The 15,517-nt window shown below is 41.8% G+C and overlaps 1 protein-coding gene across 1 annotated transcript in view; it reads left to right on the forward strand.

Annotated features, from left to right (window-relative positions):
• Positions 1-15,517, forward strand: part of rnf213b (ring finger protein 213b) — a 24,775-nt gene that overhangs the window by 1,656 nt on the left and 7,602 nt on the right. The window contains exons 3-20 of the mRNA XM_014024332.1: positions 251-349; positions 427-555; positions 895-1,060; positions 1,187-1,354; positions 1,432-1,581; positions 1,732-2,357; positions 3,566-3,725; positions 3,799-4,016; positions 5,546-5,689; positions 5,770-5,922; positions 6,788-8,060; positions 9,288-9,472; positions 10,016-10,168; positions 10,349-14,092; positions 14,184-14,320; positions 14,392-14,490; positions 14,575-14,687; positions 14,770-14,883. Of these exons, the coding sequence (XP_013879786.1) occupies positions 251-349; positions 427-555; positions 895-1,060; positions 1,187-1,354; positions 1,432-1,581; positions 1,732-2,357; positions 3,566-3,725; positions 3,799-4,016; positions 5,546-5,689; positions 5,770-5,922; positions 6,788-8,060; positions 9,288-9,472; positions 10,016-10,168; positions 10,349-14,092; positions 14,184-14,320; positions 14,392-14,490; positions 14,575-14,687; positions 14,770-14,883 (7,831 nt within the window). The remainder of the gene's footprint in view (positions 1-250; positions 350-426; positions 556-894; positions 1,061-1,186; positions 1,355-1,431; positions 1,582-1,731; positions 2,358-3,565; positions 3,726-3,798; positions 4,017-5,545; positions 5,690-5,769; positions 5,923-6,787; positions 8,061-9,287; positions 9,473-10,015; positions 10,169-10,348; positions 14,093-14,183; positions 14,321-14,391; positions 14,491-14,574; positions 14,688-14,769; positions 14,884-15,517) is intronic.

The raw sequence follows: 15,517 nt of genomic DNA on the forward strand, positions 1-15,517 counted from the left end.
ATAATCATGTCTTGTGATTATTTAACAGGAGTTTTACTTTTAAACTATAAGTGTATTTAATTCAGTTATAATGTAAATACAATACAAATAAACCAAGATTTAGAATAATTATCATTTTGATCCGTACATTGGTAATGGCTGACTGGGTCTCGTRCCACTTTATGTTCAACAAATTGGGCCCTGAGGTCAAAAAGGTTAAGAACCCCTGGTTTRTACGTCCTCATACAGTCATGTCTTYGTTAYCCTTCAGCTGTGGGATTCGCTSCTGAAAGCTGAAAGTTCTTCTGAGGACATTTCCTCGTGCTGGAAGGCGAGCCTGAAGAAAGACCTGAAGAAGAGGATATCTAATGTCAGTGAAGCACTCTTTATTTGTCCGTTCAGCTTCAACACATCAGCACTGAAGGTAGATGTGTTGTTTCTTTCCAGTTAAGTGATGAAGATAAAGTGTTGGTCTGCTGCCTGGAGTCGACCTCAGCAGCTTTAAGGAAAACTCATGAAGATCTTCAAACCTGTTTCCATGAAGCCTTTGAGTTAGCCATCAAGACAACCTGCCAGGTGTGACGTTAATAATTCACTCTTTTTATTCTCCAAAATATCTCAGTTTAAGACGCATCAAACTTTTAACAAAGTTTACCTCATTTATTTTAAAATTAAGAGATCAAGTGTGAAAAACCAAACCTCATGTTTCCAAAGGGTCATGAATTCATAAGCAAGTGTGAATGTTGTTAACAGTTACAGATTCATGCATTTTTATTTGTTTAGTGCAATAAAAACCTGCTGATCTACAGTCTATACGTGCTTCTGACCTGCGCTTTTGCACAACAAGTGTTCTGTAATGGCTTATTTACCGAAAACACCAAATATGTTGACAGAGTTTTGTCACGTTTCTCATAGAGAGGACAGGAGGGAGACCTGATCCGAGCGCTCAGCTCCAAGGTTAAAGATCTTCCGGTGGATTTCACGTCGGCTGTTGTGGTTGAGTCTGCAGCGCGGTTCAGGGACAACACGGTGGTCCAGCTGCTGGATCCCCAGTCCGCCGTGAACTTTCTGCTCTCCAGCTGTTGGTCACTTATTCATCTATTTGTACCAAATGTTTCAATGCGGATGCAACTTTTACACTAATGTTGCAGAGGATTTCTTCTTAGTGTCATCAAAGTTTTGTTTTATCTTTTTTTTTTTGTCTCAGGTGACTGGAGGTCCATCCAGGTGGATGACACCGCAGGACAGGTGGTCCACAGCTGCGTGGAGGCTGTCAGCTCTCTGGTTGTGTCTCTGTTGGAAGGAAACGCATCTCTTGGACACCTACAGATCTGCCTGAAATATCAGGAGCAGTTTAAGAGACTTTACCAGCAGTGTACGTTCCCTCTRTTAGTAATTTGAATAAAATCCATGAGAGAAACTCTGTATTAATATATTATTACATCTCCACAGACAAGAAGAACACAAAGTCGGTGGTCATTCYTGTTGCTGCAGAGGTGATTTTGGCTCAGAGAGAGACAGAGCTGAACGCTTTCRTACATCGCAGGCAGGAAATCAGCACACTGATGAAGATGATGGCAAAGGTTACAGAGAGCATCACAGGTGGGCAGATCTAAAAAAATGAAGTGCTCCATTATCATAATTTTTGTCGGCTGCAGCCAAAAGACGACGTGCGAGCAATCGTGCCTCAGCATCCATRCTGTATATTTCTCTGGTTTGATATATTTGCATGATGTTTTCTTGGGTTAACAGCTCCTGAGATGTTGACTTTGGAGGTGCAGCACGGAGCAGACATCCAAGCTGTGAGCCTGAGCAGACTGGTGCTTGTTCAGGCCTTTGATGCGGGAGGAAAGCTGCAGAAGACCGGTCCTCCGCAGGTCATCTGGTATAAAACCAGCTTCAACATCCTAAAAATGTCCTGTGAGATGCACAAGCTGCATCACAGCAACCTGATTCTGTCCTCGTGGGTCAAACGGGTAGCCTCCTTCGCATCAACGAAGCTTCCTGCCCYGCCTCCTGTTCAGGTGAGCCTCTTGCAGATCTACGAGAACACCTGGAGTCCTGTGGTGGAGGAGTTCCTCCAACTTGGCAGCAGAATCGCGGAGGCGAACATCACCTTCGAGGAGCTCGACCAGGTGCTGGTGGAGTCTGGTGATCAGGGTGACGGGAAACTGCTGAGGAATGAGCTGAATCTGATGTTGGAGGTGATTTCTGCGGAGTTTACCTCTRAGGAGGACTGGGTAAAGCTAAGGCTGGCTCAGATCCAGAAGTACCGACAGCTCCAAGAGGCAGCGGCTACAGCCAGAGCAGTGCTGAGAATCGCAGAACAAATGAAGCTTTCTGGAAACTTCTCTGCCATCGACACCCTCAGCCAGCTGGTAATCTAACTTTCTGACATCAGTGGCTTGCTCAAACCTGTCTCAAACTCAAAAGAAATAAATCTTAACTAGAAGCACTCGGAGAGCACAAACCTCTGCCAAGGCTATAGGGTCAATTAYGCTAAAAGGTTCCCCCTTGGAAAAGTGATCTATCCAATGCTTTATAMTACATATAGTAACATCCTGTTCATACGTAAAAGTAAATGATGGAAATCAAAATTTCAGTTTATTCCAACATATTTATCAGAAAACACATGTAGAACAATTATATTGAATCAATATCATAACAMAGTATCATTCCAAATATAACCAGACATATTCTGKGCCTATGCAGTGAAGGTATCATAAAAAATGTTTTCAAGTGAGTAAACATTAAGATTACAGTTTAAATTTTCTGGAAACGGCACGATTCGCAAAAGCTTCCTGTTTTTCGCAAAAAACATTATACGCTCACTTGAGGTGGTTTTGTTTTTGTTTTTTTTGTTTGTTTGTTTTCAAAAAATAATGTGCAAAAGGACAGGCGGAGACACATTTTCTGAATAAGTTCCTCATATGGTGATCAGCTGTTCCCGCTCCGGTACCAGCTTCAGCTCGGCTGCACCCGTCAYTGCAGCTGGACCCTCCTCCCGCTGTCAGTGTCTTCTCAGTTATTCCCGAAACGTGAAGAGAATCACATTTCTTTCTCTACGTCTCCAGACAGCATGTAACATCACCAAATACTAGTTGATAACAGAATAATTAAAACTTTCCTGATAGTAGCAACATGTTTCCCGATAACTTCTCTCTATTATCCTGGATGAAAGTCCCAGCGAGTTTGCRACTTCTACTTCCTGTTTACTACAGACATGCGTCTCATGTAATGACACTTTGCGTAGCCTGCTTGCTTCGCTTGAATTAGAAAAAAAAATTCCTAGATCCGGATCATGATCTGGAACATCACCTAAATTTTATGGTGTGTTTCTTTGGCCAATACCCACCTGTGGTAAAAATTTCAYGAAAATCCATCTTTAAATTTTTTAGTCATTTTGTCCATAGACAGACAGACAAACAGACAGACATACTGTATATGCGCCAGAAAACATTACCTCCTCCCTTGGCGGAGGTAATAATAAATTACTTGCAATCCATTTTAGTACCAGGTCTTGATTTAACCATCCTGCTGCTTCCTTCCTGTGAGAATGCTGAGTTCTTTCATGACATTTTAACAGGATGAAGAATCCTTCAAGCAGAGGGTCCTGAGTTCTCTCACTGATGACCTGTTTCATGCCAGTCAGCAGCTCTCTACCATCACCAGACAGCACACTGCGTGTCTGGAAGAGTTTCTAAAGAGCCAGACACTGATCAGCTGGGTCAAAGAGAACCTTAAAAGTAGGATTCCTGCATTTATTTATATTTAAAATGATCAGAAGCACCCATCCACTCACTTTTGTCCCGTCAACAGCTATGAGCGATGTGAAAGTTTACGTCGACCTTGCCTCGATATCTGCTGGAGAGAATGACACGGAGATCGACCAGGTGGCCTGCTTCCACGACGCGGTGATGGGCTACGCTCCTCTGCTCTACTYCCTCTCCCCTCGGGCGGGCTTCGAGGAATTCATTAAATGTGCTCATCAGGTGTGGGACGCCCAGAGCAGAGACGACAAGCTCCCTTACAAACTGGTATTAATCCTCTTCTCCTCCCTAACACCCTTCTGTGCGGAAGTGTCGAGTCATTGTCAAAGTGTCGGACTGAAACTTCATCAGATAAGAACGATCAAGATCACTTTAAGATTTCTTGGAATCTTAAAGTGAATCTTTCACAGTTCTTGGAACTGTGAAAGAAACTAGAAATATATCTGTGAAAACACAGAGGGAATGCTGATTGATTGATGAATAATTGCGGAAGAAGCTGAAACTGAGTTGTGTTAATGATCAGAACAGAAGCTAAAATTAGCAACACAGATACTAAACCTAAAACCAGCCAAACTGTTGGTAAAATGTGCACAATAGATACTAAAATTAAAGCTAAAGCTGAAATTAGCTAAACAGTAGCTAAACAGAGCAAAACAGATTCTGAAGTTTAAACTAGCAAAATAGTATCTAAAATAGTATCCAGTTACTACAAATAGTAAAACAAATACTAAAGTTAAAATTAGCAAAAAAAATAGCTAATATTAAGAATACTAAAGCTAAACTTAAAACAATAAAGTAGCTGAAAAGAGCCAAAGGGGTGCTATTGTTAGCAAAACTGTCACTAAAGTTAAACATGGTTCCCGCTGATCCTTAAAAAGTCTTTAAAAGGCCTCGAATTAATCAGTCCAAAAATAAAGCCTTAAAAGGTCTTAAATCAATCTGTCTTAAATCAATCTTCAGAAGTCTTAAAAATGTTAACACATTGTAAGTAGGATGACTGTTTTTCGTATCAAATATTAAAATAATTGGTAACATTTATTTATTTTTGAAATATTCCCATTCARATGTTTCCTTCTGACACCACTTCCTGTTATTTCACATGCAAATATTTCAACAACCGTCTATCTGAGCAATGTAAAATATGTTTTCTAATAAGTTAATAATGTTGTCATTTTGGGTCTTTAGAGGATTTCCAGGAATTAAACTAAGTTTAAAACTGACTGCTAAGAATATTTTTTGCTAAATTTGACAAGAGAGCAGTTACAGTAGATATGGATAAAAACAATTGGTCTATTGGCAGTGTTTGAATAATTCAACCTAAAGTACTTTGATTCACGAGTTTCTGCCGCAGTTTTAATTTTTTTTTTTTTGTCATTTGTGTTTATTGTAAAATTGGTCTTAAATTTGATTTCACTTGGCATTAAAAAGTCTTAAAAATTCTTAAATTTAACTAGGCTTAAACTGTAGGAACCCTGTTAAAAAACAAATAAAGCTTAAACAGTAGCTATCCATCCATCCATCCATTTTCTGTACACGCTTCTTCCTTACAGTAGCTACAATGAGCAAAATTAGTTAAAAACTAAATGTGGCAGAATGGTAGCTAAAAGCTAATTGTAGCATAAATAGACAAAAATAGGGCAAGAACACTGAGATTGATTTTACAGAATGTTTTTGAAGAAATTGAAAAGATTTTAGTGTACTTTTATGGGAATTTTATTTGAATTTTGTTAAAATATTTTAAAAAGTATTAATAAAACAAAATAGAAAAACAAAAATACTGTTGACTTGTTTTCCAGAGAGAGTCAACTCGATTGCTGAGCTGGCTGAAAGCCCTGAAGGAGACTCACGGTTCGGTGGAGCAGTCTTCGCTCTCGCTGGCCTCTTCCATTAATGCTAGCGGAGTTTATCACATCGCATGGTCTGACGAAAACAAGGAAATGGTTGGTGTTCGTTATAAAGTGCAGATTGAGTTCACACAAACGGTTTTAAACGTTTTCTAACGGGTCCTGTTTGGTTTCAGAGATGTCTTCAAAACATGATCCAGGTGACGGTGAAGAGGGACAGAGAAGAGAAGAGATACAAGCTCGAAGATCTGCTGGAGCTTCAAAACAAACTCATGCTGATGTCTTCCAAAGGGGAACACGGCAGAGAACAAGTCAACRGATTCACAGAGGTCAGAGGCTCAGGACTTCTGAAGAAATTACCGTATTTATTCATGTATAATACAAACCCCCTTTTTTGAGCTTAAAAAGCATAAATAATGTAATCCTCAAACTACCTCCAGTTTCATTCAGAATTCAAGATTTTTCAGCCTTTGCAGTCTTTATACATATCAATAAAATGATCATTGGACTGTTTCTTTTTATTTTAACAACATATGTACTAAAAGGTATTTTGACAACAAATATATATCAGCTGTAGCAGCATCATATGAATTCTGGAATTTTACACATAGTCCACCAGGATGCGCCAACACAAAAGTCAGAGACTTCACATGAGATTTGGGCCATCTTGTGGGGGAAAAGCAGATTACTTCCTACTCGCGAGCGCCCCCTCTGGTGGGGAAWCTTTTTTTTCAGGGATGCAAACCTTTTCAGAACACCGGTAGACGGCAGCCATTACAGACGAACATGTGTTTGTTGTTGTTCTAGGAGCGGCTCGGTTACACGCTAATGTCATTAGTTCGCTATCATTACTAAGATGCAGGACTACTTTCCCCCTTTTTTTCACATCATGTCGCCTTCCTGGATCTGTTATTATCTCGCTCTAAAGAACAGAGGAGTGTCAGAGGTAAGCTTGCTTCAACTGCTTTTTACTACGCGGTCTCATTTAAGGACTCATGCATTTTGTGAATGAAGCCGATATTTCAGTTAAAATACACAAGTAAAAATATTTATCCGAGTATAGTACTATCCCCCAACTTTATGGATGATTTTATGGATTTAATTTTATGTATTATACTTGAATAAATACGGTAGATAAAAATAAGATTCGACTCATTCTGTTTAAATTAAAGCCTTGCTTGCATTACATTTTAGGTTTTTGAAGGAGTTCAGAGTGTGGGGACCATCCTTCTTCAGATGCAAACATCTGGCAACATGCTCTTCAGGAAGTGGTCCGCTGAGGTCCATTGCAGTCCGCAGCAGCAGCCGTGCATCGTCGTTACCTTCTCATCATTGGGGGGGAAACGGGTGTTGTACCAGGGTGAGGTGACGGAGCAGCTACGTGAACTCGCTCAGTCCATGGACTCCTGCCAGAAGGAGTGGTGCTCCTTCATTGGCGAGATGCGCTCCAGCTTYGACCTGCTGAATCACTACACCTCAGAGCAGCTGGTGTACATGTGTCACTGGATACACAAGGTGTGTCAGAGGCAGGCTTCTGTTCCACAACAGCTGTGGCACCTACTGTTTCCCGTAAGGCCTCGGTGCACGCTGACCGACGTTAGAGCTGCTTACGCTAACGCTGTGAGCCTGATGTCAGAGGATGAGGAAGTAGAAAGTGTTGAATCTGATGAGGAAGATGAGTTTTATGAGACTTCGATGGACGTGTCAGCTAAGTCGAGGCACACAGCGGAGAACATGGATCATGATTGGATGGCGTTTTCTTCTGATGATGAAGAAGATGCTGATCTCATAAATGAGAAGGGTCTTGAACACCTCTGGTTACAGTTTAAGCGGGACATGTCTCAGTACCTCAGCGAGTCCCTGGACATCCAGACTTTGGCCCACTTCCTTTTGTGCCTCTCTGAAATCAGTCCCCTCCACGTGACCAGAAACCTCCCAACGTTCCTCCAAGAGGGAAAGCCAAATCTCGTGCTTTGTTCAACGATGGAGGTTTTCACCACAACGCTGTCCTTTTACATGGAGAGCCCAACGCAGCCTCTGCCGTCTTCTGACGAGGTTCTGGTGTGCAGAGAGGAAACCAGCAAAGAAGAGGTGGAGATCTTTCTTCGCCGCGCTCTCTGCCAAGTTTCCAGACAAAACTGGAAAAAGATTTATTCTCTGGTTAATCCCGGGCTGCTGGGTTATGATGTCAGTGAAGCCTTAGTGGAGCTCTATGAGGTTCTAGAGAGAAGTGCGAGCCCACAGTATTGTTTGGTGATAGTCAGTCCCATTGCACACCAGCACAGATGTGTGCCATCTTACTTTAGCAACAACAAAGTACCGGCTGGTGTGGGTTTAACAGCAGGGAGTGCCAGGAAATATCTGCATCACCATTTCACCTTGAACACCTCGTCACAGAACTCAGTGGCTCTGATTTCACCGGACAGACTCTCAGTCTGGATGTTGTCCTCTGCACGCCCTGCAGTTGGTAAGGATAATTCTTTTCATGGTTCATGTTTGTATTTTATGCTAAAGTTTTAATTTGTACATTTTATCTTACAGAATATTATGAAAAGCCAATTGATAAAGGTTATCTATCTAACAAAGCCAGCAAATTCCATCAAATGTTCATTCCTGAGCAGAACAGAGGCAACAGTAGAAAGAAATTTATGACTTTTTGACAGGACAGAACTTGTAGCAGAACCAAAAACCAAGCTCAGGATGAGCAGCYATTTGTCTTGAACAACTGAAGGTTGAGAGGACAGGAAAGTAACACAGGATTGATCCAAGTGTAGTTTCTATGAGATGTAGCAATTTTAAGTACAAACGGAAAGTAGGACGAGTAAGGACAATGACGGAAGGTAGAAATGAGGTCAGCGTGTTTTGCAGCAGTCTCCAAAAGGATAGCTCAGGAAACCCAAGCCAACATTTAACACATTCTCACTCCCAACTAGTTACATATTGATACTTGGTCACATTCCCACTGCTTCTTATTTTGATGCATTGGGTAACCCGTTCTTGTTAGTTATTCATACACCAGGTATTTCTGGGTTCCCTCAGTGTCCGGTTTTGATGCGTCGGGATGCAAAATATAGGGGTTTTTGAGTTTGGGTCCATGGGATCAGGGTTCTTGGTTAATTTTAGGTAGTGGGGTCAGGGATAGGATGTCTAGGGCGAATATTACTGTAGGTAATTTTAGGGTTTTGGACACGAAGTTGATGTGAATTTCCTACACTTTCTAAAAATGGTTAATATTAGGAATCAGGGTTGATGGTTAATTTTAGGTACTACGGTCAGGGACATGATGTCTAGAGCGAATAAAGGTAATTTTAGGGTTTGGGATGGTTAGTTTTTGTGCATTTTCTACACTTCCTGAAAAAATGACAATGGATTCCACCTCATCTCGTCAATAACTGACGCAAGGTGGGTACCTAACGCGTCAAAACGGGATGCAGAGGGAACCTGACCAAGCCTAAATATGTGACGACTTGGGAGTGAGAATGAGTTGAACTATAGGATTTATCAAAAATAAGCCCAATCTTGAGCCTAGTTTTCAATTCCACAAGTAAACTTGCAGTCTGAGACTTAGGAAAATATGAAACAATAAGATCTTTAATATAAGGTGGAGCTTGGTCGTTGAGATCTTTGTATGTTAGAAGCAAGACTTTTTAATTTATAGCCAAGTGAGCCTGACGTCAGTGTTTTTAAACAACAGGGAAGTCCCTTTATGTGGATCGTTTGCTTGAGAAGTTCCAGCAGAAATCTCAAAGAGCAAATTACATCAGGATCCGACTGATCAAACAATGTGTTGACATAGACTCTCTGATCAAGAGTCTGTCAGAGAAACTGTCCCCTTTGAGAGAGCAGGACCCAGTTCTTCTTCACATTGACACGGCAGGAGTAAGTATATGAACATCTATACTTGTAGACATCTTGTTCTGTTGTTGGCTGTTCTAGGGCTGGGAGATATGGCCTGAAAAAAAATCTCAGATTCTTTCATCCCAAATTGGATTTTCGATTTTAATCGATTTTGTTTCCCACTTAACAGAGTTCCTCTGTTTCAGGTGTTGAAACAAATTTGTTGTACTCCTGCTTTTTGTAGCAAGAGCCTTCAAACAGATTTTGCAGTGAGGTATTTGTTGCTACAAGTCCGAGTTTGCTAAACTAACCAGTTCCAGATAACCAAAGAAACACTGCCTTTTTGAGAAGTAGATCCTCTTTGCTAGCTGCCATATTGTCATGTCATGTACCAAGCATCTTGAGGGACAGGTGGGTTGACCTCTGAACTAAAGAAAGCCCCAAAGAGTGCACTGATGGGGAAAAAAAAATCTTGATTTTCCCAAAATTAAATCTTTATAAATGACAAATTCGAATTAATCGATAAATCGATTTATCGCCCAGCCCTAGGTTGTTCATAGGAATCAGGCTTCTCTTTAAATTCAGGTTCGCTCGGGTCTGGAGGAGGTCCTTTTCCGTCTCTTGGTTTTGGGCTGTTTGAGCGACAGCCATGGCAACCTGTGGAGACGGAATGAAGATCATTTGATAACTGTGGAGGTCCTGAATACAAACACATCACTTCAAAATAGAACAAAAGAGGTAGAATGTATTCAATATTATGATTTTATTGGTATATGCCGTTTTTAGAGTACCACACAAACCTTAGAAGATTAACTACATTAGTACATTTCATGTGAAAATTTCTTAAAACTTTAAGATTTGAAATTGTGTATTTAAATCTTCCACTTTATTTAAAATGTTTATTTTTTTCTCCCTCAGATAAAACTTGGGCTACTTGACATTCTGCCCACCATTCATTGTAAACCTCCCAGAGAGGTACAGCAGATGTTGGCCAGTCAAAATTTTCCAACAAAAAAGAGTTCTGATCCACTCATGGATGAAAAGGAGTTTTGCAGTGAAGGCATTCAGAGGCCATACCAGTACTTAAGGCTGTACAACCAGAAACAGAGTTTGGATCATTTTAACTATGAGGAAGGGTCCAGAGTTGGAAATCCCATTGATTGTCTCAATCACTTTCTGTTGTACTGTGGCATGGATGATCCATCTTGGGGCGAGCTGAAGAACTTCTCCTGGTTCCTCAATGTGCAGCTAAAAGACTGTGAAAATTCAGTTTTCTGTGATCCATACTTTCTTGCGGACCAGCTTCCTGGCTTTAAGGGTTTCATTGTGAAGTTCATGATTCTCATGGCAAGAGATTTTGCCTCTCCCTCTCTGAACACAAGTGACCAAAGTCCAATGCTGCGCATCAAAAGCAGCTCAGAAGATGACCTTATCACTCGTCTGACACTTCGTAAGCGCTGGGAAAATGAGTCCCATCCATACATTTTCTTTAATGCAGACCACTCTTCCATGTCTTTTCTTGGGTTTAATGTGCAGATATGTCGAAGTCAGAATACACTCAGTGCAGTTGATCCCCACAGCGGCAAGGTTCTGATAGACCATGTAATGACTCAAGAACTTTTTCAAGGTTTGCAGCGGCAAAGGATTTCCCTCACCGAGGACTTTGATCAGCTGCCTCGACCAGACAAAATCAAAAGGATTTCTTGTGTTGTTGGTGCAAGAAAAGGAATTATGGACAGGGGATTTGATCCAGACCCAACTTACGAGCTTACTGCTGACAATGTGATGAAGATGCTTGCCATACACATGAGGTTTCGGTGCGGAATTCCAGTTGTTATCATGGGTGAGACTGGATGTGGCAAAACCAGATTGGTCCGTTTTCTCTGCACTTTGCAGAGAGAGGAAAAACCAGTGGAGAACATGGTTCTTGTCAAGGTTCATGGTGGGACCACAGCAGAAATGATCTATAGAAAGGTGCATGAGGCTGAGATGCTTGCTCTTGTGAACAAGCAAAGACACAAGTTAGACACCATCTTGTTCTTTGACGAAGCCAACACCACAGAGGCCATTTTTGCCATCAAAGAAATCCTGTGTGACCAGACAGTAAAAGGCGAACCTCTGAAGTTACACAGCGGCTTGAAAATAATAGCTGCTTGCAATCCTTACAGGAAGCACTCTCCTGAAATGGTGGAACGTTTGGAATGTGCAGGGTTGGGATACCGAGTGAGGGCAGATGAAACGAAAGACCGCCTTGGAAAAGTACCGTTGAGGCAGCTCGTGTACAGAGTTCACCCTTTGCCTCCGAGCATGGTCTCTTTGGTGTGGGATTTTGGCCAGCTGAGTGACATAACCGAGCTTTCTTACATCAGACAGATAGTCCAGAAGAAAGTAGCAAATCATCATTTGCCAGCAGCTTGCAGGAACATCATTTCAAATGTGCTGGCTGCCTCACAGAAATACATGCGAAGTCGGAAGAATGAATGCAGTTTTGTAAGTCTAAGAGATGTGGAGAGGTCCATGAAAGTGCTTGTATGGTTTTACCAGCACAGCCAAAACTTTTTGAACTACAATCGCCTTGAAGAAAATGACAAGACCCTGAAGTGCTTAATTCTTGCTGTTGGAGTGTGCTATTACCCATCTCTTGTGGCCAAAGAGGAGTACCTGGAAGAAATTTGTAGGTACTTTCCAAGCCCAATGGACTCTGCAGCCAAACTGCAGGAGGAGATTTCATCTTGTCAAGACCTCTTCCTCCAGAACATCCAGACCAGAGAGACCATTGCCAAAAACATAGCCCTCAAAGAGAATGTTTTCCTCATGGTTGTGTGTATAGAACTCAGGATCCCACTCTTTCTGGTAGGAAAGCCAGGCAGCTCCAAGTCTCTTGCTAAAACAGTTGTAGCAGATGCTATGCAGGGACAGAACTCTCACTGTGAACTCTTCAGGAAACTCAAACAGGTCCATATGGTCTCCTTCCAGTGCAGCCCTCACTCAAGTCCAGAGGGCATCATAGGTACATTCCGGAACTGCGCTCGCTTCCAGAAGGACAAAAACATGGATGAGTATGTTTCAGTGGTGGTGCTTGATGAGATAGGACTTGCAGAAGATTCTCCACAGATGCCACTGAAGACCCTTCACCCTCTCTTGGAGGATGGCTGTATTGACAAAGACAAACCAGATCCGCACATGAAGGTCGGGTTTGTTGGGATCTCCAACTGGGCCCTTGACCCTGCAAAAATGAACAGAGGGATTTTTGTCTCCAGATGGGACCCAAGTGAGGATGAACTTGTGGACACTGCCAAAGGAATATGTTCATCCTCCAAACAGATTCTCTTAAAAATCAAACACCTCTTCCCATCTCTGGCAAAGGCCTTTCTAAACATCTGTAGTGAGACCTCAAAAAATCAGTTCTTTGGTCTGAGGGATTATTACAGCCTTGTCAAAATGCTCTTTGCAGCAGTCAAGTCCACACAACAAGAACCAGATGCAGAACAGCTGGTGGAGGCCATCTTACGTAACTTCAGTGGACAGCAGGAGAGTTTTGACCCGGTCATATTTTTTCAAGAAGTTCTCAAAGATGTTACAGAATTTCCCAGACCTAGGACTCTGCAGATGGTGAAAAAGAATCTTGATCATGGTACTAATGAAGAGAGCCGTTACCTCTTGTTACTGACCACCAACAATGCAGCGCTTCATATCCTTCAGCAGCAAGTCTTTGCCAAAGGAGACTATCTACCACCTGAAATAATTTTTGGCTCAGGGTTCCCAAAGGACCAGGAGTATGCCCAGATCTGCCGGAATGTAAACCGTGTGAAAACGTGCATGGAGACTGGGCGCACCGTCATCCTCCTCAACATGCAGAATCTTTACGAAAGCCTGTACGATGCCTTGAACCAGTACTATGTCTACCTCAGTAAGCAGCAGTATGTGGATCTGGGTTTGGGCTCCCACAGGGTCAAATGTCGTGTTCATACTAACTTCAGACTGGTGGTGGTGGAAGACCAGAAGAAGGTCTATGAACACTTCCCTGTGCCGCTCATCAACAGATTGGAAAAACACATAGTGGATCGGAGCACTGACCTGGAGTCGTGGCAGCACCGGGTTCTGGACAAACTGAGAGAATGGGTGAAGGAATTTGCCGGAGAAGCCAACGAGGATTTCAAGCTGTCTGACATTTTTATTGGCTTCCACAGTGATGCGTGTGCCAGTGCTCTGCTTCAGGCACTGGAGAGGAGAGCACAGAAAGCTGGAGACAGTGAAGAACAGGACATAAGAAAACCTGAGTCAGACAAAGAAGACTCGGCTACTGAGATGGAAGACGAGTTTGTTGATGCAATGGACACAGAGCAAGAAAATGAATCAGAGGAAATGAAAAATTATGAATCCGGTGAGGTTGATGAAGCAAACAAAGAAGTTGTGGGAAAAGAAGAAATGATGCACACGAAAAATAAAGACAAGGAGGAGGAAGTCTTCAATTTGGCCAAAGGCTTATTGTTAAACTGTGCCACTCCTGATGCTGTGGTGAGGCTCAAATACTCAGGTTTATCCAACCAGGAGCGAGAGAAACTCCAGAGATTGTACTTCCAGCAGCAGCATCACCACTCGCTCAGAGAYTTTCTGGGAGACTGTTTAAACAAACATCAGGAGTCCAGCAAGTTTCTGGAGGTGGGGCATCAAAAAACGTTTCTTCTTCATTGGTTCTTTACAGTCCTTTAACAAACCTCTAACAGCACGTCTGTTTCGTATTTCTGCATAGATCACTACCTTCTCCAGCTTGTTGACCAGATCAGATCTGAGGGTTTTAGCTTATGCTCTGGGTCTACATACAGACAGGATCCTCCTGCTGTCGCTCCACCAGTTTGACACTGAAGTTTCCTTCTGCAATAAAACACGGTACAAACTCAAAGAAACCATAGGATTGTTCCTTTATGATGGCCTGCTTTTTACTATGTAACTCTTTTTAGGGCCTTCATCCAAAATGCAGGCCACTCTCTTCACATTCTGTTCATCCAGGTGGACCTGGAGGAATCCCAGGGCTGCGATGAGCTCATCGCATCGGCAAAGTAGGCCTTAAAGCAGCTRGTTTCGTTTGAACAAATTCTAAGTGCCTGCCTACATGAATAGTGTGTTTATATATCTGTCTGAAGGTACTGCACCATGAATTACATGATGTCACAGGAGGATCAGCCCTGTTGGGTGATTTTTATTGTGAAGGTTTCAAGGATTCTAAGTCAGTCCCAGTACATTGGCTTCCAAGGAGGTGAGGACAAAAAGGAAGGGGGGAGGGGTGGGGGGGGTGTTATTGGAATGTAATTATTATAATTTCTTGTTTTGTTTTCAAGGCATCTGGCATTCAGCGCACATTGATGACCTGAGGGACTCGGAGGACATGAGTCTGAATCTGTCAGTTTTCTGTGGGACTCTCATCAGCAGCCTGCTCARACCTGCACTTCCAGGTAAAAGATGTGCACCGTCAAGGTTTAATTGTTTATTTTATCTCAAATTATGGAAATTCTGCAGAAATCATGGCACTTCATATCAAAGTAATCCATGTATGGTTCATTCTTTGTTTTTGTTTTTTTCGTTTCAAAATGAAATCGCTAAAGGAAAACAATCGTGTGTTTTTTTTCATTCTCAAAACCTAAATGTAAAAATGTAAAATCGAACTAATAAAAAATCAACAGTGTTTGATTTTTGCTTTGCTTATCTAAATCCAAAATAAACAATATGTAGCGTTACCAATGATGAAAGTTGTCAAAGAATAAGAGTTTATAGAGCCTAGAAGAAGAATGCTTCAAAACAAAAACCATTCCTAAATATACTGGCAACGGCTGCACTTAAACCTTATTCTGCCTAACTTGGAATATTAAARCAATTTTGTTTRTGGTAAAATCGACTTCCAGTAAAGAAGACTTTTGTCCGTTTCTGTAGAGCTCAGTGAAAACGTAATGCCCCAGGATTTCAGGCCATGATGGAACAAATGGTGCGCTAACAAAATATGAAGCTTGTCTTTGCTTTAAGCATTAAAACAGAAAATAAATAAATAAATAAATAAAAACAAAAAATGTAGTCTTTTTTTTCTGTAGAGCT

This window comes from Austrofundulus limnaeus, unplaced genomic scaffold, assembly GCF_001266775.1.
Source record: "Austrofundulus limnaeus strain Quisiro unplaced genomic scaffold, Austrofundulus_limnaeus-1.0 Scaffold419, whole genome shotgun sequence".
NCBI classification, from domain to species: domain Eukaryota; kingdom Metazoa; phylum Chordata; class Actinopteri; order Cyprinodontiformes; family Rivulidae; genus Austrofundulus; species Austrofundulus limnaeus.